This window comes from Bubalus kerabau, chromosome 21 (assembly GCF_029407905.1).
Source record: "Bubalus kerabau isolate K-KA32 ecotype Philippines breed swamp buffalo chromosome 21, PCC_UOA_SB_1v2, whole genome shotgun sequence".
NCBI classification, from domain to species: Eukaryota; Metazoa; Chordata; class Mammalia; order Artiodactyla; family Bovidae; genus Bubalus; species Bubalus kerabau.
In genome coordinates, this window is record NC_073644.1 from 43,158,210 (window position 1) to 43,180,651 (window position 22,442).

General features: G+C 46.0%; 1 protein-coding gene across 1 annotated transcript in view; it reads right to left on the reverse strand.

The window, feature by feature from the left end:
* LAMA1 (laminin subunit alpha 1) overlaps window positions 1-22,442 on the reverse strand; it is a 116,829-nt gene that overhangs the window by 51,499 nt on the left and 42,888 nt on the right. The window contains exons 10-24 of the mRNA XM_055559307.1: window positions 20,908-21,068; window positions 20,072-20,212; window positions 19,246-19,419; window positions 17,518-17,619; window positions 15,551-15,762; window positions 14,641-14,752; window positions 11,789-11,899; window positions 10,311-10,438; window positions 9,259-9,345; window positions 8,391-8,602; window positions 3,807-3,913; window positions 2,934-3,111; window positions 2,175-2,311; window positions 1,253-1,489; window positions 109-252 (exon numbers count right to left, since the gene is read on the reverse strand). Coding sequence (XP_055415282.1) covers window positions 109-252; window positions 1,253-1,489; window positions 2,175-2,311; window positions 2,934-3,111; window positions 3,807-3,913; window positions 8,391-8,602; window positions 9,259-9,345; window positions 10,311-10,438; window positions 11,789-11,899; window positions 14,641-14,752; window positions 15,551-15,762; window positions 17,518-17,619; window positions 19,246-19,419; window positions 20,072-20,212; window positions 20,908-21,068 — 2,243 coding nt within the window. The remainder of the gene's footprint in view (window positions 1-108; window positions 253-1,252; window positions 1,490-2,174; window positions 2,312-2,933; window positions 3,112-3,806; window positions 3,914-8,390; window positions 8,603-9,258; window positions 9,346-10,310; window positions 10,439-11,788; window positions 11,900-14,640; window positions 14,753-15,550; window positions 15,763-17,517; window positions 17,620-19,245; window positions 19,420-20,071; window positions 20,213-20,907; window positions 21,069-22,442) is intronic.

Below are 22,442 nucleotides of genomic sequence, written 5' to 3' on the forward strand. Positions count from 1 at the left end.
GCAGGAAGAGGAAAATGCAACACAAGTACTTAACTGTCTCTCCCACCTGGACCCAGCTCCCAAGGGTAGAGGGTTAAAAACAGAACGCTTAATGCGCGTGTGACTCACCGGCGTCCTCACGTAGCCCTCGGCCTCTGAGCACAGCTGTGACAGCCCGAAGCAGAAGCAGGGCGTGCATCCCCGAGGGTCCGCCTCGTCCAGAGCAAAGGTGCCAGCTCGGCACTCACCGCACTGAGGCCCAGCGACGTTTTCCTAAAGGGGACAAAGCGATAGACTCACTTCTACTTGAGAAAAGAAGACACAGTTTCTGAACAAACGGAAATGGAACCAAACACAGAAACCGTTTTGGATGAACAGGCATGGATGGATGAACCAGCTGCTTCTTAGGCTGGCTCCTCAACCGCTCTAAGCATCGGTTCTCTCAGAATCAGTGATTGCCAAGCTCAGCTAATCATCTGAATCATCTCAGAAGCTTCAGGAAAATGTAGACACCCTAGTGAGTCTCCAGGAGGGGGCCTGGATCCTCCTGGAGTGAGTCCCCATGGGACTGGTTGAGCAGTCAGGCGAAGAGCCTTGGGCCGGTTGTCCTGCACTGGCCGTCTGTGGTGAGAACTGAGACCACAGACGCGGGGAACCAAGCACACATCCACTGAGAATCCCATCACCCCCGACCCACTAGAGTTTCCCCTCCCTCATCCCCCACCACCAATCAGCCCAGGACCAGGCTTTCATCTCCTGGGCCCAAGGAAAGAACCAGAGAAAGTGGTCAAGGACCTTCTGGTAACAAAGCACAATGGGAAAATGAATGAAAATTCACAGAGCTAGGTACGATGTTGAAATCTAACCTCCTGGGAAAATAATCGATGCAAATTTCCTCCAGTCTGCCCAGCAGGCGCAGGAGAAGAGTTACTTACCAGCTGTACAACCACACATTCTCCTGAAGCCCTGTTATCTATTTTATCTGTATATTCCAGACTGGCTACTCAGCCAACCGGGACACATGATAGAAAACTCGGCGTGTTTTTCAAATCAGTTCCATCATCTGACACTTGTAATAAACTGTACGAATTCCATCTAAAGCATCATCCATCACTCTAGAAGAGCACACACAGAATTTAACCTCAGACCCAGAAGGCGGTGCAAACTCATTAAGAGAAGCATCTAGAAGCCAGGTGCTTATTTAAATAGTGAAAGCCCCGAAGTCATGATGACGAGTGAGAGGGTGGAAAGGAAGTGGGGTTGAGGCCAGTACCTTGCAAGAGCAGGCTCCGGTTTCCCGGGCACAGCTGCAGAGACCCTGCTCCTGGTCGCAGGTGTCGGCCAGGGTCCCCCTGGGGTCACAGTCACAGGCCACGCAGTCGGGGAAGCCTCTGTACCCTGGGGAGCACTGGTCGCAGGTCCGTCCACCGAATGCAGGCCAACACCAGCAGTGGCCAGTGACTACATCACACTGCTGGCTGGCCGACCCCACACTACTGCAATTACAGGCCTGGAAGAGAAAACAGGGAAATAAATCAAGAGGTAGCTTTTACATTTTCACAATGTGTACAGACGGGGACGACAGGAAACTTGGAGAAACCATACAAGCAAACGGACCTCTCTCACTGCTGCTTTTTGGACTCATGACATAAGCCATCAAGAGACAGGACCCACATTGCTGGACATTGTCGAACCCCTCATGCTGGGCCACAGTTGTGGACTGAAATTCAATCTACTTAGTATGTCAAAGCAGTCCAGCAAAATCATGTTAGAAGATGAGTAACGTCCCCTCTGTTTTCAAAATGCAAACTCTATATTTAACAGACAAAAGTAACACAGAAAAATAGAACCGTGGAAGACGGGACAATATGTACCCTGCCCCAGGAAAGCACTTTATGTCCTTCTCCTGGAAGATAGTGTATATTGCAGAATATATTTAAAAGGCAGTAAAATAAAATTTTGATCTACTAAGCTATCAATTTCTCAAAGGTAGGCTGCTGAAGAAAGTTTAGAATATTGTATTTTAAGGATGTCACTTCTTCCACTTTGATTCCCACCATGGGTGCTGACTTATGACTAGAAACCATGAAGCTACTCAACAGGGTAAAATTAAGCACACAGATAAAAGAAACAGAACGAAACCGGACACAGCAAAGTAGGTCTCAGTCGGGAAAACATGCGGTGGCAGCTCACACCTGGCATCCGAGCTCTAGGTTGTGGCCCCAGTGTCCGTCTGCACACTCCTCGCACGCTGCACCCCGAGTGTGAGGCGGGCACACACACTCCCCGGTCTCCGGGTCACAGGTGTTCTGGGTGTGAGCGCAGTCGCAGGCTAAAAGAGAGATACGGGGTCTTGTTAGGGATCAGGACTGTCGGGTCAACCAAAGGAGTCAGAGATGCTGCTGCTGCAGTGTCTGCCTGTGTTAATAATCTCAACCACTCCTGTAGCTCCTAAAGAGACCTCATGATCCCCAGGACCCCACCGTGTCTCATGAGAGGCGGAGGCTTCTCCTTGTTGAAGAGAGGCTGTTGCATGAGAGATGATCAGGAGGCAGCGGAGAAACAGAGAGAAGGCCAGGCAAGGCCTCCACAGGTGAGGAAAGCAGACTGCTAAGGCTTACTGAGCCTCTGTGTGCCAGTCACTGTGCCAAGGACTCTAAGTACCACCTTAACAGTAACTCCTGGATGGAGTCTAATCGGCTCCTCCACTTTACGGATGAGGAGACCAAAGCTAAGGCAAGTCATTAGCCTAAGCTCACACAGTTAGTACAGCCTGACCAAGGCTTATGGACTTCCCAGAACAGAGATCAGGAAACAGAAAAAAAGGAATGAATTCCTACACGTGAAGAAAAAACGTAAAGGAATTTAAAAGAATTAGTCCGAAGTTGAAGGAGAGTTCCAAGAAAAGTTTAGGCACTACAGGGAAGTCTGAAACGCTGAATCCCAGCGCTTACGTGTACAGCCGCCGTCCTGGTAGGAATAGAAGCCACGGGCACACCTGTCGCACTTCTCCCCGGCCACACCCGGGACGCAGAGACATTGGCCTTCCAGTGTGCAGTCATCCGACAGGGATCCGGCACTGCAGTTACAGGGCAGGCACCCGAGCCCCGTCTCTAGCCCATAGTAGCCGTACTGTTTCATGGGGGCAGAACAGATTTTAGTCAGTGACTAGTAACTACTAACTCCAGTATTCTTGCCTGGAGAATCCCAGGGACGGCGGAGCCTGGTAGGCTGCCATCTATGGGGTCGCACAGAGTCGGACACGACTGACGTGACTTAGCAGCAGCAGCAGCAGCAGTAAGTACTAATGGAGAAGGAAACGGCAACCCACTCCAATATTCTTGCCTGAAGAATCCCAGGGACAGAGGAGCCTGGTGGGCTGCTATCCATGGGGCTGCACAAAGTCAGACACGACTGAAGCAACTTAGCAGTAGCAGCAACCTACTAACCACCGACTTGATGGACATGAGTTTGAGCAAACTCTGGGAGATAGCAGAGGACAGAGGAGCCTGGCATGCTGCTGTCCGTGGGGTGGCAAAGAGTCGGACATGACTTAGAGACTGAATGACAAAAACAAAAGTATCTACTAGAACATTTCCCAAATCAGCACCTGCATGTGTCACAAGCTCACAAAGGACTCGTGACATCATCCCACCACCCTGAGAACTGATACACACTCTCCAGACGTGGGTGCACAGCAGCTCCCACCACCGGGCTGCTGGCACCCACTCTTTCTGGCTGTCGTGATCCCATTTCATCTGAACCAGTTCCAGACGTCAACACTGATGCACACATGAATTGTATGCAAGGACGTGGAGGCATCTTACCAAGCACTGGTCACACCGCTGTCCGGTCACGTGTGGTTTGCACTCACAGAGTCCAGTTTCCGGGTGGCAGATGGCAGAAAGGGAGCCTTGGCCATGACATTCACAGGCTAACACACACAGGAGACATATTTGTGCCTATTTATGGATATGGCTCATATATAATCCCTTAATCCCCAAAGGAGAAATCTTACACATTCATGTTTCAAATCGGAAAATGAAAACAAAATGATTGCTTTGCAATAACTTTAAAAATTTACTCTTTTTTGAGTGAGTCAACATAAGGTTGGTGGAAGGAACCATCATAGAGAAAAAAATGTACTGAAACTATTAAGGTAATAATCTGCAAATGAGCTTAACCAATTTCATGAATCCCTTGAAATTTTTAAAATGAGCTGCCAATGTAAATCAACCAATCTTCATAAAAAACATGCAAAGAAGATTTCAAAATCGATTTAGCCATTTGCTCATTCCAATCATATATAAATATTTTAAGTTGAATTATAGCCATGTAGATAATTAATATTATGGTTCTTGATTTAATGGAATATTTCTTATTCTAAGACCAGAGTCCTTTGACTCAGGCCTTCAGGCCTGAGGTTTCAGTTTCATCTCCAGCCATAATATTGATGTTTAAAGCTACAAAGTCCCCCACCTTCTCAAAATGATGCAATTTAATGAGTCCAAGAAAGGCTGAATTGATATTCATATCACAGCTGTCAACATGCACTTCATTTAAAATTTGTAATGTGTTCACTGATAAGATATCCCAGGATGTGTACTATTTAGGAATGCTTGGGCTTAGAAAATGCACACTCTCTGTCCGATGGCATAATCATGTAAGAAAAACGTCACGAAATATCTCAGCCCCAAGCACACTGTGCGTGGCACGCTTTGCAGGGCACATACCCGTCGGCTTGTGTCTGTCACATTACAGTCAAAATGTGGAATAAATGAATTAACCTTCACAACAAACACAGAAGGACAGCACTAACATTCTTCTATTTGGTGAAAAATCTATTTTTCTATTTGCTGAGCAATCTAAGACTTAGAAAGATGATATAATTTACCATAAATCACACAGCTATGTCAGGCTGGATGTACATAAAGGAAGACTTGTAAATGTGTTTGAAAAACTTGGGTGTATGAATCCACTTCTTCAACACTAAATTTTATGTAACCTAAATGTAGATCAAGTATTTCTGATGAAAATTTAGCATCCTTATTATTGTTGTTGTTTAGTAACTAAGTTGTGTCAGACTCTTCAGCAACCCCATGGACTGTAGCCCACCAGGCTCCTCTGTCCATGGGATTTCCCAGGCAAGAATACTGGAGTGGGCTGTCATTTCCTTCTCCAGGGGATCTTCCCTACCAAGGGATTGAACCTGGGTCTCTTGTGCCTTCTGCATTGCAGGCCGATTCTTTACCACTGAGTCACTTAGGAAGCCCATACTGATTAGGATAGGCTATAAAAGATGCCTTCAGAAAATGAAGATCATGGCATCCGGTCCCATCACTTCATGGGAGATAGATGGGGAAACAGTGGAAACAGTGTCAGACTTTATTTTTCTGGGCTCCAAAATCACTGCAGATGGTGACTGCAGCCATGAAATTAAAAGACGCTTACTCCTTGGAAGGAAAGTTATGACCAACCTAGATAGCATATTCAAAAGCAGAGACATTACATTGCCAACAAAGGTTCGTCTAGTCAAGGCTATGGTTTTTCCTGTGGTCATGTATGGATGTGAGAGTTGGACTGTGAAGAAGGCTGAGCACCGAAGAATTGATGCTTTTGAACTGTGGTGTTGGAGAAGACTCTTGAGAATCCCTTGGACTGCAAGGAGATCCAACCAGTCCATTCTGAAGGAGATCAGCCCTGGGATTTCTTTGGAAGGAATGATGCTAAAGCTGAAACTCCAGTACTTTGGCCACCTCATGCCAAGAGTTGACTCATTGGAAAAGACTCTGATGCTGGGAGGGATTGCGGGCAAGAGGAGAAGGGGACGACAGAGGATGAGATGGCTGGATGGCATCACTGACTGGATGGACGTGAGTCTGAGTGAACTCCGGGAGTTGGTGATGGACAGGGAGTCCTGGCGTGCTGTGATTCATGGGGTCGTAAAGAGTCGGACACGACTGAGCGACTGATCTGATCTGATAAAAGATGCACTGAATTTTGAAGACTCATTATTAAAAAAAGAAAGCCATCATCTCATTAACACTTTGAAAATTTGATTACATGATAAAATAACACTTTCTATATATTGAGTTAAATACAATGTGTTATTAACATGTACTTCATCCATTTCTCGGAGAAGGCAATGGCATCCCACTCCAGTACTCTTGCCTGGAAAATCCCATGGACAGAGGAGCCTGGTAGGCTGCAGTCTATGGGGTCGCTAAGAGTCGGAAAGGACTGAGTGACTTCACTTTCACTTTTCACTTTTCACTTCCATGCATTGGAGAAGGAAATGGCAACCCACTCCAGTGTTCTTGCTTGGAGAATCCCAGGGACGGGGGAGCCTGGTGGGCTGCCGTCTATGGGGTCACACAGAGTCGGACATGAGTGAAGTGACTTAGCAGCAGCAGCATCCATTTCTTTATAATTTTTAAAAGGTGGCTACTAAAAATTTTCAATTACATGCATGGCTTGCATTTATATCGGACAGTATTGATACAGAAAAATAATATAAATTACTGCTCTTATTGCTAGCAATTATACTTGCTACCATTTCTTTACTGTCTAGAACTTTAAATTTGTTATCCCATTTATTTTTCAGAAAGGCCTAGTGTACACATATACTTATGTCCATTTTACGCATGAGGAAATAGCAGCTAGGCGAGGTTAATAAATTTGCCTAATATCACATGGCTGCTTGGTGACCATGTAACCCTGGATGCTACCCTGTGTTATTCAGACCCTAACGCCCTGAACACACATGTGCTTCCCTGGTACACCATCCTATATAGCTCCCCACTAGACTTGGGATTTTTCAAGTCTGATAAAGTTCCAACTCCCATCACAATACTTAGCATAGTGCCTGGGAAGTAACAGACATGCAGTAAGTGACAAATGAACTATCATCGAGGTTTGCAATAAACGTGAAAAGAAAAGCCATGAGAATGGTGAAGGCATTCTGTAAACTTTGAAGCTTTACACAATCACAGGTTATCATAATTATGATAATTATCGTCTCCTATGATAGTCAATCAAGATGCTGAACGTCAGGCTCCTAAGCCCAGGTTCATCCCTTGTCCTCCTAGGCAGCATCTTTTCTGTATCACTGGCTCCCTCTTGTGTCTCTACATTGTAATAGCATAGTAGGGCTTCAGTATTTATAGGAAATCATCAAAACGGTGAAATCATCAAAAGGGGCTTTCCTGGTGGCTCAGATGGTAAACAGTCTGTCTGCGGGAGACCCGGGTTCAATCCCTGGTTCGGGAAGATCCCCTGGAGAAGGAAATGGCAACCCACTCCCAGTATTCTCGCCTGGAAAATCCCATGGACGGAGAAGCCTGACAGACTACAGTCCATGGGGTCGCAAACAGTCAGACACGACTGAGCAACTTCATTATCAAAAAGGTAGTGATGGTGGTGAAGAACCTGCCTGCCAATGCAGGTGACATAAGAGACACGGGTTCCATCCCTGTGTGGGGAGGATCCCTGCAGGAGGGCATGGCAACCCACTCCAGTATTCTTGCCTGGAGAATCCCATGGACAGACGGAGCCTGGAGGACTACAGTCTACAGGTCACAAAGTCAGACACGACTGAAGCAACTTAGACGCATGCATCAGAACAACGGATCACTGCAATTTTTACTTTTTCATTCCTTTTTCAAGAACCGTGCAAAAAATAAAACCGAGAGCTGTATCAGCCCTAAGGCTATACGTTTGTCATCCTGGGAATTTGCTTTTCTCAGTAACTGATTCTGCATGGTCTATCATTTCAAGGGTCTGAGCTGAGCCCTGCAGAGCAACGTGGAGTCAGCAGTTCAGGCAAAGACTGCTGAGATGTGCCAATTTGAGGGCTAGGGTCTCCCCATTTCCCACTCCACATCTTGAAATCCCATCTGCCTCAAGAAGCCCTTAGCATCTACCTGACAAACAGGACAGGCTTCCTTTACCTCCTCAGTCCCTGGGAGCAGTGCCAGCACTCTCTGGAGTACCACTTCCTCCTGAAATGGGAGGCTGCGTGTTTTCTAGGCCACTTGACCTCCATTTTAGTAACTGATGGAGCTAACCCAGTGCAGATGGGGTCAAGTGACCTCCTGGGCCGAGCACTGTTTGATGGTAGGTAGATGGATGGATGAGTTTCCCCAGTGGCTCAGGGGTAAAGACTCCACTTGCCAACACAGGAGACTCAAGTTCAATCCCTGGGTCAAGAAGATTCCCTGAAGGAGGAACTGGCAACCCACTCCAGTATTCTTGCCTGAGAAATCCCATGGACAGAGGAGCCTGGTGGGCTACAGTCCATGGGGTCAAAAAAGAGTCCAAAATGATTTAGCAACTCAGCATGAGCACAAGATGAGTGGAGTCTTCACAAGGTGGCAAGTAGTGGACCCAGCTGCAACAGCCCACACACTCACCACGGCAGTTCTTCGCAGTCACTGCGTCCCCGTAGAAACCGTCAGCACACCTCTCACAGTGGGGGCCGTCGGTGTTCCCAAGGCATCGCAGGCATTCTCCAGTGACGGAATCACAGCTCCCAGGCTCCAAGAGGTCAACGTTGCCACTGCAGTTACATGGGACGCAGGAGTCTCCGGGCACTGTTGGGTTTCCATAGTAACCGTCTGCACATCTGTATAAAAGATGGAGACAGAGATGCGCACAAATGCAATTACTGTAGATGGTCCCCCACCATCCAGGGACTCTCTGAGTGGTTAATCAATCAGACTGACTCTTCACCTAAGATTTACTGTGAGAGGAATGTGGCTCCCAGTTCAGGCATTCACAGATCCCATCACTCATTGTGAGGCATGGGAAGTGCGTCCAAATAAGCCAACAATCTCCTGGGACAGGCTCCAGACCCGGGCAACTCGGCCCGCATCCCACCACTCAGGGAGGCCACCTCCCATGGAGACCAGCCAGACTTGGCACCAAGACTCACACGGGAAAGACAGCCCCTGGCCTCCTGGCACCAGGAGACACTTATATCAAACTAGCTCTCACTTGTGGGATTATCCAGAGTAAAAGGACATTCAAATGTGTGAACAGACATACGAACTCGTGGCTGTTTCACATTGCTACCGACGAGAACTCAAGTTAGCTCAGAGAGATCAAAGTATGCCCATGGATTTTCAACATTAATTTTTTAATTGATCGACTGGCTTCTCTCTCTGAGTCTATAAAATAATTACATATCAAAAACTCTAAAGCCACATGTAACTACACATTTAAAAACAAACACAAAATTCACTGTCAATGTTTTCGGAAACTGGTTGCGTGAAGGAGTACCTCTCGCACCAAACCCCCGTGTATCCTGGGTCACACTGGTCACACGCCACTTCGTCCCCATCATCCAGGTGGCAGGTGGGGCTGAAACTGACAAAACAGCAGAGATGCATGCAGTTCACCAGCGGATGGTGCAGAACTCCTAAATATTGAAATGCTTGGCTTCCACCACTCCTATCCTTACACACCTTCACTGGATCCTCACTCTTTAGCCCAGAAACGAAGGCCCCCCCATCACACAGCTCACCCAGTGGGCACCAGACACTCCCTGTTTGTCCCTTGGCCTGGGCTGCGATTCTCCCCACTGTCTGGGCTCACTGGCTCACCCTCAATGTCCTCCTCAGCGGTCTCCTCCAGGAGGCCGGCTCTGATGCTCAAAGCCAAGTTCCTCTCCAGTCCCTGGGGCTGGGCTGCCTGCCTCAGAACTGCCCACACTGGCCAAGAGCAAGTTCACTTACAATTTGGTTCCTCAGGGCATCGCCCCTGGTAGATGCCCCCTGCAGAGTGGACATACTTCCCCTGTCCTCATGATCACACAGTGGATGCCATGGCACCGGCAGCCACGGCTGAACAGTGTGATACTCAAGACACCTACCATGATACCCAGCACATACCAGGCACTCAATAAAGATTTGTTGAATCAACTTAATGAATTCAGTTCATTCACAATGAGCCTCATATTTACATATTTTGGTCATTAGCTCAAATACTCCTGAAGCCCAGGAACAAGTTTTACTCATATCCATGTCCCCCTCTACTTCCTAGCCCACTGGTAGGCACACAACACTGAAGGAAGTGATGATCGACATGAGACCAAGAGGGAAAAAGGCAGGCAAATGTCCTTGCCACTACACAACTTGCCTTTTATACTTCAACACGTCAAGCTTTTTTTAAAAGACAGAGTCTTTTCCTCCATCTCGAGTCCCAATTAATTACCATGGGGCAAATTCACACTCTCATTGCACACAGGTCTTGCTCTGAGGACATCAGTGCGGGTCTGGATGGGGACCCTGGCCCCTCGGGGCAGGGCTGGCTGGTGGAGGTGCCGGGCTTACTTGTTGGAGGCCGTGGAGAGTGGGCAAGCGCAGGGCTGGCAGTCCCCGGGGGTCCCTCGGGAAGGCAGCCCGAAGAAGCCAGGCAGGCAGCGCTCACAGTGGTCCCCAGTGGTGTTGTGCTGGCATGCCTAGGAAACACGTGTGGAGAGGCTTGGCTCTGGCCTGCTGAGCGAGCCTCAGTTACCCACAAACAACTTGCGGTCCAAGCAGAAAAAAAAGGCAAAAGACTAAAAAGTCACTAAACACTCCTATACGAGGAGCGGCTGCCTGTTTCTACACTGGCTGATAAAATCTTTTAATTTGTGAAAACAGGAAGCAAGAGACCTTTCACTTCCAACCACTATATTCGGTCTCCTCTGCAGTAACAAAATGGATCAAAGAGCTGCTCTAGGATCCTAGACGGCAGAGGGTGCAGAATGTGGACCCCCCCCAGCCCAAGTGTGGGCAGAGGCCCCCAAACCCGAAAGGAAGAGGGAGAGAGCTTTTAAAGGAACAACAACCTCATCAAGCAATGGGAAGCTGAGCTTGAGGAACTTATCATGGAAAGACTGAGTCTGTGTGCAAGCCATCCTTCCACGCCACCCTACAGACACTTCACTTACAGAGAACAAAGACACAGACAAAGAGCTAAATGAAAGCTGTCCTTCCAGAGAAACAGAAAAATGAGGCTCCAGAGAGAATAAGCAATGGGCGGCACCACGCCAAGGTCTTCCCCATGATCATTAAATTTTCCCTGCCCTGCTACTCAATCAATCTCTTAGGGAAAAAGCATGAACCTCCCTCTGTGCTGTGCCGGTGAATAGGGTTCGGCTGATTACCATACACATTCATTCTGTCTCTGAGCCGTGAATCCATTAGAGCCCAGGAGTGTGGGGGCACAAGAGCCTAAAAGAATTCCTGACTGAAGTTAAAATACAAGTCTTGCCCTGTATCTGCCCCAAAGTTCATTCTCAAGATTAACCACACATTTGTTAAGCCCTGTTTCAACTTCTACTGCATGAAAGAGGGACTTGTTCGCAGAGTTCATCTGCTAACAGTGATGAAGCATTATATATTGCAGAAATGAGTGAGATTATCAGATATCTTATTATTCCTCTTATGATATACTATATGATATAATGTTAAAATCTAGCATTTGCTTTTAAAAGATCTGATCTTTTTTGCTTAATCAGTGGACGTTTTCTACCTTTATGTTACTTTTTAGTCTTGTGAAGTAAATCATTACTTATTGTCCCAAGAAAAAACCTGCAGTGAAATGATACCTCCCTTTTCTATTATTACCAAAGCAACTTTTCTTCAAAAAAACAAGAAATAAAAAGCAGGAGATAGTCTATGTCTTAAACTTAAACCTCCAGATTTCCTTTGGGGTTCACAAAGGCAGGGATGTTCCCTGTGGAGGAAGCATTTTTTAAAAAATCACTTCTGAGCAGAGCCAGGGCTTCAGGGTGGGGGAGGGGCACATGAGGTCTCAGACTCACAAAGCAAACACCATGAACATCACACTCAGCTGCATGGCCGTGGCATTCACAGGGCTGACAGATTCCTCCGAAAAGTATTCCGTCCACGCGGTAATAGCCGGGAAGACAGGACTGCAAAAGAAGGACAGGTGACCATGCAGGTGAAAGTAACTTCTTAAGCAAAATGCAAATCATCCTTTTCCAAATATGTTAGAAACAAAAACCACTCAGTCTTCCGGGAACAGAAAACTTATTTTTTTGCCCAAACATGCCATAAAATGCACCCATATGATGCATACGATTCAATGATTTTTTTTTTTTCAGTAAATTTACTGAGTGGTACAACTACCACCAGAATCCAGTTCCTTATATGTTTTAAAGGCAGAACATGCACACAACAACTTAATAGCTATTCAATAAGCCAGCGTACATCATAGGAGTTTTCCACTGCAACATTCTTAGAAATCATGTAATAGTCATTTACATTTCAATGTAAATGGAGAGGATATTTTTCCCTCTACTATTTTTTCTTTTGCTTAAAATTTATAAAATGTTGCTATCATAGTGTTAAACGCACATCTGTGTCAAATAGCATCAGTTTAATAAAACAAGTGTTACAGGTGAGCTTCCCTTGGTCTTCCTGCTGGTCTGACAACGTGGAGGTTCGGGGACAAGAAGTCCCCTAGACACTGTACTTCATGTCATCCTCCTGGTGACCCTGAGCAATTGACTCTCCATTTGACAGACACGCAATCTGAAACATGAAGCATTAGCTCTGGTCCTCGGCGCTCATACAATGACTCAACGCCAGGTGTGCACACCTCCAAGACCCCTGTCCATGGGCCGCCCAGGGCGACAGCAGGCAAGAAACGCTTCCAGAGTGCAGACTGGGGAATGATTCATTTGAGGCTGGCACACTCCCTTGGGGCCATGGCACGAGGGGGTGTGGGCTTGTTTTCTATTGTTCTAAGGATTCTTAGAGAGCATTTCATTATAGTAATTATGTATAATGCCTTCATTCACACTAATCTTGGGAATGTCCCCTATCACCTCCCACAGCCATGCTCCCCTGGGTACAGCAGGCCTCTCTACAGATGGGCATTGAGCAGGCAGCCGCCTGGGGGTCTGTGTGGCAGCTACAGGGCTCCCCCAAATTCCATTCTCAGTGAACAGCTGCCTGATTCTTTAAGTCAGCTTCTGAGCAAGAGCTGGATTACAGAATGAGTTCTACTTGACACAAACCCTGACAAAGAAGACTTGAGCTTCCTGTTCCTGCCTGAGCATCATCCCACACACACCCACAGTTTTGCTCCAAAGCCACACCCACACCAGCACTTGCCCTCCAAAGCCCTGCCCACACTAGCACTTTCCCCTCAAAGGTCCACCACATCCGCACTTGCCCTCCAAAGCTCCGCCCACAAGAGCACTTACCCTCCAAAGCCCCGCCCACACCATTGCCTTCCAAAGCCCCGCCCACTTGCCCTCCAGCAGTAACTCCTCCTTCCAGTCTAGCTGGCAAGGCTCCCACTTGCACAGTTATCTCTGCGCTACCTGTGGCTCCCCAAGCTCACATCCACATACTATGAGGTGGTCTGAGGGTCATTTTTCCGTTAAGCACAAGACCCACAGGGATTAGGACCTATGAACTCTTGTTGGTCCTAAAAATAAATGAGATGTTTAAAAAAAAAAAGTTCTTTGGTCCCCACCCCATACCAAAAATACTTTTCTAAATATTTAAAATAGAGATAAAAATATTTAATTAAATATCTGCACCAGGAGGCTTCAGGCCAACCTTATTAACTATAAAGTTAGTAAAGGTAAAAACAGATTATAAGTTAAATGTTCTCACTTTGTAAAAGTGCAAGCCAAGAAATCACAGCCAATGACAAATGTTCACAATTACAGTCAGTCATGGACACGTGAGAAGACCTCATAGCAGTAGCCAGGGGTGAAGTTCAAATCTTAATATGACCGCTTGCTAGCTGTGTGACCTCGGTCAAGGTACTTAACCTCTCTCTGTCTCTGTTTCCTCATCTGTGGAACAGAAAGCATATGAAGGGCCTACCTGACAAGGCTGTTGTAAGGATTAAATGGGGGTAATATGTGGAAAGGGCTCAGAACAGTGCCAGATACATACAAATTTCTCAGTAAGAGAGAGTTATTATCAATATGGATGTCCAAATAATTCAAAACATACCTCAACATTTTTAAGCAACAGATTACTTTTAGCAATGAATGTAAGAGTAGGTTCATACACTGACTATATGATGTGGAGCCCATGTAAGTAACACAGCTGGGTGCCATCAAAGGTCTCCACACAGGGCTGGCTTGGCCAAAGCTTTCCAGGTCAAGTGTTGGTAACTGGTAAATATTCAAATATGATCTAAGTTCGATCCTCCTTAGGAATGCAAAACATGGCTTGGGTGCTGCAACTTTCCTATTGACTAAGCCAGACAGTGACACCTATGAGAGTATTCCCAGGGGCTTCAGAGAAATCGGATTTATTTTTTTTAAGATTTTTTGATGTGGGCCATTTTTAAAGTCTTTATTGAATTTGTTACAATGTTGCTTCTGTTTGGTTTTTTCTTTTTTTTGGCTGTGAAGCACACAGAATCTTAGCTCCCTGACCAGGGGTCGAACCTACACCTGCTGTGTTGACAGACAAAGTCTTAACCAGTGGACGGCCAAGAAAGTCCCTAGATTTCTTTAAGCAATGTGCTTCCTATATTCCAAGATCCCTCAAAAGTCTGAAACTTAGAAACACTGGGTTTCCAAAACTAAAATTCAAACATACATCCTGACATCACCTTCAACGCATTTTTCCCCCATAGGAAGGAGCAGAGGAAGCAGACAGGAAGGAGGAGGAGGGTTACCTCGCAGGAGATGCCCGCATAGCCCTGAGGACACTCGCAGTGCTCCACCTCCGTGGCCAGGGACAGGTCTATGACGTTAGGGCTGGCCACGTCCAGAGAGACAGAATCCAACCTACCAACAGACAAACAGACAGGGCCCGTTACACAACTTAACACGCTTGCACGCAGCATCTAGAACCTCAAAGAAGACGAATTCCTAAAAAAGGTTTAATTCAAACAAAATGATTTTTTTTTTAATTAAAAAGGTGAGTGTGTTGTAAGTAACGAGAGATTTTCACAACAGAACATTTTCTGGGAGCTGTCATTAGTCCCTGGAAATGCCTTCAAAATTTAGAAAAAGATGAGCTACTGCCCAACACAGCTGAGGCAAGGCTCCGTGGGGCCCCTTCGGAAGAATGAACTTCAGAAGAACAAGCCCAGGCAGCTGAACTCTCTCTGGTGCAGAGAGACTGTCACAGGGTGTGCCCTTTGGTTTGCTTTAGCCGTATTCTTTGTGCACGCTCTGACTGGAGTTGCCAGAAACAGACCTTCTTGAAGTGACAAAATGACTAAGGCTGAATTCATGAGCTGTGAAAAATCTAAGTCCATTAACATCAAGAGGGTGAAAACTAGGTGTGATATTGCTGGCAACTGTCCCCTCATTTCTCAGAAAACCACCCTGAAAGTTTCTGATCCTGACACCAAGTCTATTTCCTACTAGATACAGCAGTCATGGACAACTCTTCTTACACTTTTGATAAAATTATAGTGATAAAAAATAACTCCAAGACAGACAGTTCCATTAGCTGTGTCCTGAAAGTAATCAAGTGTATTCAACTTAAAACACATAATGCATAAAATAGACAATTCATAAACTATACACTACAAAAGGCAAGACCACCGTAAGTTTTCCCTCCGTTCCAGTACACACCTGTAAAGAGCTGTCTTGGCAGAGTTGTAGTTGGCTCTGATCAAGAGATGGGTCACATTGGCGAGGACGGTCATCAGCCGGTCGCGATCTATCTCTTTCTTGCTCTTGAAATCTCGGAAGTTCTCTGGCAGCAGTCTAACCACGTTCAAGTACTCTTCGTATGGCTGCAACAGCAGGCCCTCAGCCTGGGTGCTTAAAGTGATTCCATTTCCCTAACATTTTTAAAACAAGGAGGAAATACATTCATGATTCATTTTCATGATGAAACACGTAAAGCAAATTTTGTATTCAGCCACCTGGCTTTTCATGTCTTGGCCAAACGTGTAATGATATCCATGTAGCCCTTGGTCCAGAAGGATCAGAGATATTTCACTGTGTTCCTCTCAGAGGAATTTGGATAATAAGTCTAAAGACTGTGCCTCTGCTAATCTCAGAAAAGAAACACAGGCAAGCCCTAGACCAAGTTTTCCTCAAAGCAACCAATCTGATACCCCTCATCTTTTTTTAAATGAAGTACAGTTGATTTACAATGTTTTAGGGGTATAGCAAAGGCCAAGGCCTTGCTGAGTTTTTTGTTTGGTTTTGTTGCAATTTTTATTGGAATATAGTATCTTAACTCATTTCTGGACACAAACATGTAATAAACCTCCTGATTTCTAGCAATGTAAGAAAATACCTATTAAAAACCCACAAGTTCTACTCATTGTCAGCCTTTGCTGGCATTCTGTCACTAGAGAATACACACCAATACCTGCTATGTTGCAAGCTTTCAAGATAGCCTGGATTTTAAAAGTCAGTCCATTAGTTGTATCTGATGAATGTAGATTTGTCTCCTAGTTCACTTTATGTCACGAGCTAAAACTGTGAACCTAACTTCCTCTTACTGGTGGGTAATAACTGAAAATAAAGATTTCATTGTCATGCTCACTTCTTAAAAGCCATAAAAGTAATCAGATAGGAGCCCATTTATCATCATGTGCTTTCTGACCTATGTGTGTACCCCCAAAGGTAATGTCCATTTTTCATTTTTTCACAACCTTAGGTTTTGTTTATATGGAGTGTTTGTTAACCTAGTCTGTCAAATAACAATTAGGAGAATACCTATTTTAATTAGAAAATTTAATTCTTGTAAAATTAATTTCAAGGACCGACGTGACAATTAGCATTTCTTTTAGGAAACCCCATGGTGACTCAGATGGTAAAGAATCTACCCCCAAAGCAGGACACCAGGGTTGGCAAGACCCCCTGGAGGGCATGGCAACCCACTCCGGTCTTCTTGCCTGGAGAATCCCCATGGACAGAGGGGCCTGGGGGGCTACAGTCCATGGAGTCCCAAAGAATCGGACACGACTGAACGACTAAGCGCACAGTTGCTTTACAATGTGGTGTTAGTTTCTGCTGCCCAGCAAAGTGAGTCAGCTATATGCATGCATATATCCCCTCTTTTTTGATTTCCTTCAGGTCACCACAGAGCACTGAGTAGAATTCCCTGTGCTATACAGTAGGTTCTCATTAGTTATGTTTCTTTTTGTGATGGGAGTGAGGACAGGGATGGAGGGGACAGAGGTGAGATAAAAACAATGACACATCTCCTGTCCCCTCACAGCCAGACTCTGTGCTGCCAGCCTCTGTGACCAGCCAGACTCTGGTCACTCAGTGGGGAGGACACGACCGGAGGGGCGGAGGGGCTCCAAGGCCGATCAGGAAGTCCCCACATGGAGGAAAACCTTCTCCCTTTCGAGTGTGAATAGACAACTCCACTACAGGATAAAGGGAAGAGCTACATTGCGGCCCCAGGGCAGTTCTGGAAATTCTAGTCTCAGGGGACCTGAGAGGCAGACCACTGCTGAAAGCCCTCCTGGCCCTGAGCTCCTCGCTACGTCGCACCCCCTCTTAGACACTTTTAGTCATAAAACTGACCCCCCACGAAGCCCTCGGCTCTAGCACAGTGACAAGAAAGCAGTTACCTTAATGATGACGTCGGCGTGAGACAGAGGGTCACCGTCCACTGCTTCCACTGGGACCTCGTAGGACACTGTGTACTTCAGGAATCCACCAAAGGCCGTCAGCTGGAACCATGAAGGGACAGTGAGCACCGAGAGGAGGGAGCATAGCCCGCAGTCAGAGGACACGGTGGCTAGGACTCATCTGGAAACTGCTGGGCTACAAGGCCCCCGAGGCCCCAGCGCGTAAGGACTTCACATTTAAGGCAGTGGACAGGAAGCATGTTATACAAATCTTCTGTTTAACTGACATCACCAAATGCAGGATATTTTTTAAATGCACAGAAAATGCACTCCTTCTTAGAGCTAATGAGATAAATTACTATGAACTTATGCTAGTCCAAAAACAGACCTTTATTTCATGGAAGAACTGCAGCGGGTGGGGAGTTTGCCCCAGAACTATAGTCTCAACATTGGGTCTCATCAACATGCTTGTGGGAGGACGACAGACACATGAGTGATCAGCCAGAGGAAGGACTAAGGGTTCTCTCCCTGACCCCATATCCTTTAATGTAAAAGAGAGACTTTTTTTTTTCCTGCCAGCTATGGTACAACAACACAATGTTCAGAAGCCAATTTCTGCACCATAAAAAAATTGGAGCGGTGATCCCCAGACACACAAACTACTGAATTTTGGTGATAAGACCTCATTCTAAACAGAAAATGACTTCTAAGATTGCAATTTAGTGCGGAAAAGCAATCTTTTTAAAAAAGTAAATACCAATTAAACATACACAAAACAGCTATAAAATTTAAAATGTAACCATCAAATTAACTAGAAATGGACTATGGTATGAGACCTACACCATGACTTAAACCAAAGGCAAGGCTAAGGCAAACAGGGAGCCAGAGCCATTGAGGGATATTCCACTGAATATATTTTCAGATCAGAATCTGGAGAAGGTGCATGATTGGTGAGGAGGGACGGGACCATGTCATAGAAGGGAGAAGTTAAATCATATCAATCAACTTCCCACTTTGTAGAATCCCCTTTGAGCATTTTCTTACAATGGAAAGGATCCTATCTGTTCTTAAACATGAACTTCACGTGAGCAACAATCATGAGAAAGAAGCAGGGGGGCCCCTGCACACCCTTTCTAGGAATGTTCTATACTCCCGGTGAGAGAGGTATGAGCTTCCCAGATGGCTCAGTACTAAAGTAAAGAACCCGCCTGCCAAAGCAGGAAATGCAGGAGACACGGGTCCGATCCCTGAGTTGGGAAGATCCTCTGGAGAAGGAAATGGCAACCCACTCGGGTATTCTTGCCTGGGAAACCCCATGGACAGAGGAGCCTAGCAGGCTACAAGCCATGGAGTCGCAAAGAAGCAGACAGGACTGAGCACAAAACTGGTACATGGCTAACTCCACAGAACAGGGACACAAGGGACCTTCACAAAGGCCCGGGTGACCCAGGAACCCAGAGCAAGGCAGAAAGTCTGTATGGGAGAAGGGGACAGGCTTCCCCTACCTACCAGGGGCTTACCATGGTGCCAGGAAGGACACAAGTTCGTATTTTAATGATGTAGTAAAGTCAAGCAGGGATAAAAAGACCGTGGGAGTCAGGTGGGAGTAAACACTATGTGATATTCTGCCAAATGCCCAAGAGAACAACGAGACTACGTGAAAGGCCAACCAAAGTTCTTTGCAAATGTGCTCAAGATCCCTGCCCCAGACACCATCACCACAGATACCTTGTTTCCTAGGTAGGCCTCCGGGGCCGCCCAGTAGTACTGGGAGGTCAGCCGCTGCTCCACCGCTGAGTTGTTGATACTGATCTGGTGACGTCCACCCAGCGCATCCTGCTGGGACCGGATCTGGTTGGAACTGACCAAGTCAGTGACCAGCCACCCGGACATATCTTTCACCTTCAAAAAAGATCCAAGAATTTCCGATGTGTGGATCCCTTTGGGTTTCCCTCAGCCCAGCACTAGCATCTTCACAGTGAAGGGGCAGAGCCAGAGAGCTCAAGCAGGATGGAGTTCACACACCATGGCTTCTACTCATCAAAGAACCCAGAAAACCTAAGAATGAGTCACACTCCCCCAAACCCAGGTCAATTAGAAGCAAATAGATAAGCAAAACTGTACAGGCCATGGATATATATCTCAGATTAAAGCAATAGCAAAGAACTCAATAAATGCACTGAATAAAACATCTCTGGCTAATGCTGACTTCTTCATTGCTGTACCCTACTTCTTAGCCAAATGCCAAAACCTATATAAAGCCTCCAGATCCTATCCTCCTAATCTGTCACCTATGTAGAGATGACAGGAGACCACCCGCAGGAACACTTAGCCCTGCTCAAGTATTGACCAGAATCCCCCCTCCCCAGGCACTAGCAAGGAAGGAGAAGGGAGGTCAAGGAAGAGCCCAAAGCTCGAGCCAGCATGCTGTCCCTCTAGAAACCAACCCCCCAGACTCTCTGTTCCCCAAACAGCTAGGACACCCTGACTGTCCTCGTAATCTCCATGCCACCTGCCACACTCCCACCTCCCAGCTTTCGGAAGGTGCCCCCACCTGGCTGACGGGCCAGGAGAGGCTTTCACAAACGTCGGAGACGCCGAAGCAGAAGCACTCGGAGCAGCCCTGGGGATTCCTTTCCTCCAAGTTATAGAATCCTGGCTTGCAGCGATCACAGTAACTCCCCTCAACATTTTCCTGCAAGTGAAGCAAGCAATTAGCTTTTGAAACCAATAATGGACAGAATAAAATGGCATGAACATGACACAGTGCTGGAGAGTCTCTTGGACAGTAAGGAGATCAAACAAGTCAATCCTAAAGGAAATCAAGTCTGAATATTCATTGGAAGGGCTAATGCTGAAGCTGAAGCTCCAATACTTTGGCCACCTAATACGAAAACCCATCTCATTGGAAGAGACCCTGATGCTGGGAAAGACTGAAGGCAAAAGGAGAAGACGGTGGCAGAGGATGAGCTGGTTAGGTAGCATCACTGACTCGATAGACATGAATTTGGGCAAACTCCAGGAGATAGAGGAGGACAGGGGAGCCTGATGTGCCTCGTGGGGTCACAAAGAGTCGAACACAACTGAACAACTGAACGACATGACATTAGCGGGAAACATGTCTGGTGACCCATACATAGGTAAACAAAAAGACAAATGCAAAGCCTCATGATGTCACAATTTCCAGATAGTCTGAAATATTATCATCTGATTTTGTACTCAAGACTGAAGCTAAGGATCTAGAGCTTGGTTGTTATACTGAAATGGCTTTTTCGTATCGTTTTGTCTTAAATCTTCTATGTTTTCCAAACTTTCAAGCATTTTAAAATCTGAAGAGGACTTTATTCATCTTGTAAATGAATGCTCAAGATTATTTACTGTCATACATACCTTACAGAGACAAGACTCAGAGCAGGGTTCCTCATTCACGCTGCCAGCTGGGTTGCAGTCACAGGACACACACTCCGGGTAACCCTTATAGCCGAATTGGCAGCGATCACATTTCTCTCCCGCATAACCTTCCTTGCATGGACACTGACCTGGCCACTTCCCTGCAAGGAAAAGTGGCAAAATGATCCAACAGGAAAGTAAAAGGGGTTTAAAGCAGGGGCCAGCCAACTATTCTATAAAAGGCCAGAGAGTACATACTGTAGGCTTTTTGGCCAGTCTCTGCTGCAACTATTCAACTCAGCCCATATGGCTTGAAGGCAGCCACAGATGGTACATAAACAGATGGAAACAGCTCTGTTCCAATAAAACTTTATTTATAAAGACAGTGGTGCCAGATATGGCCCATAGAACATAGTTGACAACCACCCCTGGTTTAAAGAAAGAAAAGATGGAAAACACATGTAACTGTAAAATGATGCAGTAGCTTTTGAAAACCATTCAGTTCCTCCCTGAAAGGCTAAGCATAGTGTAGCCATAAGATCTAGAGATGCCACTCTGAAGTATCTACCCAAGAAAAATGGAAACATATGTCTTCCCCAAAACTTTAACACAAAGGCTCATAGCAGCATTATTCACAATAGTCAAAACAACTCAAATATTCATCTACTGATGAATGAGTAAACTAAACACACACACAATGGACTATTATACAGCAAGAAAAAAAGAACGAAATGCTGCGATCTGCTACAACAGGGATGAAATTTGAAAATAGTATGATTTCTGAAAGAAGCCAGTCACTAAAGACCACATGTTCTATGCTTTTATTTCTATGAAATGGCCAGAATAAGCAAATCTCTAGAAAGAAAGTAGCTCAGTGGTTGCCTAGAGCTGGGGCGGGGCAGGGGAGGGGTGAAGGGAAGCAGGCAGTGAAGCTGCCAATGGGTCGGGGGGCTTCTTTACAGGGTGATGGAAATATTCCAGTACTGGATTGTGGTGAAACAATGGACTGTACACTTTAAATGGGTATACTGTATGCAATTATATCAGAAAATTCTTTTTTAGGGAAAAAGCACAGAAGCCAGTGGTGGAGGGTGATAAGCACTGTCTTTTGCTTTAATGCCAGCTTCGAAAGTTGCAGACTCTTGGCCAAGTTTCTCAAGTGCTCTGAGCTACAGTTTCCTTGCCTGTGGAGTGGGTAAAATAACTTTTACTTGCTATGATTAAAAATTAAAATCATGTATATTTTTTAGTGAACCCAATCAAAGGTAACTGTCATCATCAGCATCATCTTATCGTGTGTTGCAGATATGAATCACTGCTGCTGCTGCTGCCAAGTCGCTTCATTCGTGTCCGACTCTGTGCGACCCCATGGACTGCAGCCTACCAGGCTTCTCCGTCCATGGGATTCTCCAGGCAAGAACATTGGAGTGGGTTGCCATTTCCTTATCCAATGCATGAAAGTAGAAAGTGAAAGTGAAGTCACTCAGTCATGTCTGACTCTTAGTGACTCCATGGACTGCAGCCTACCAGGCTCC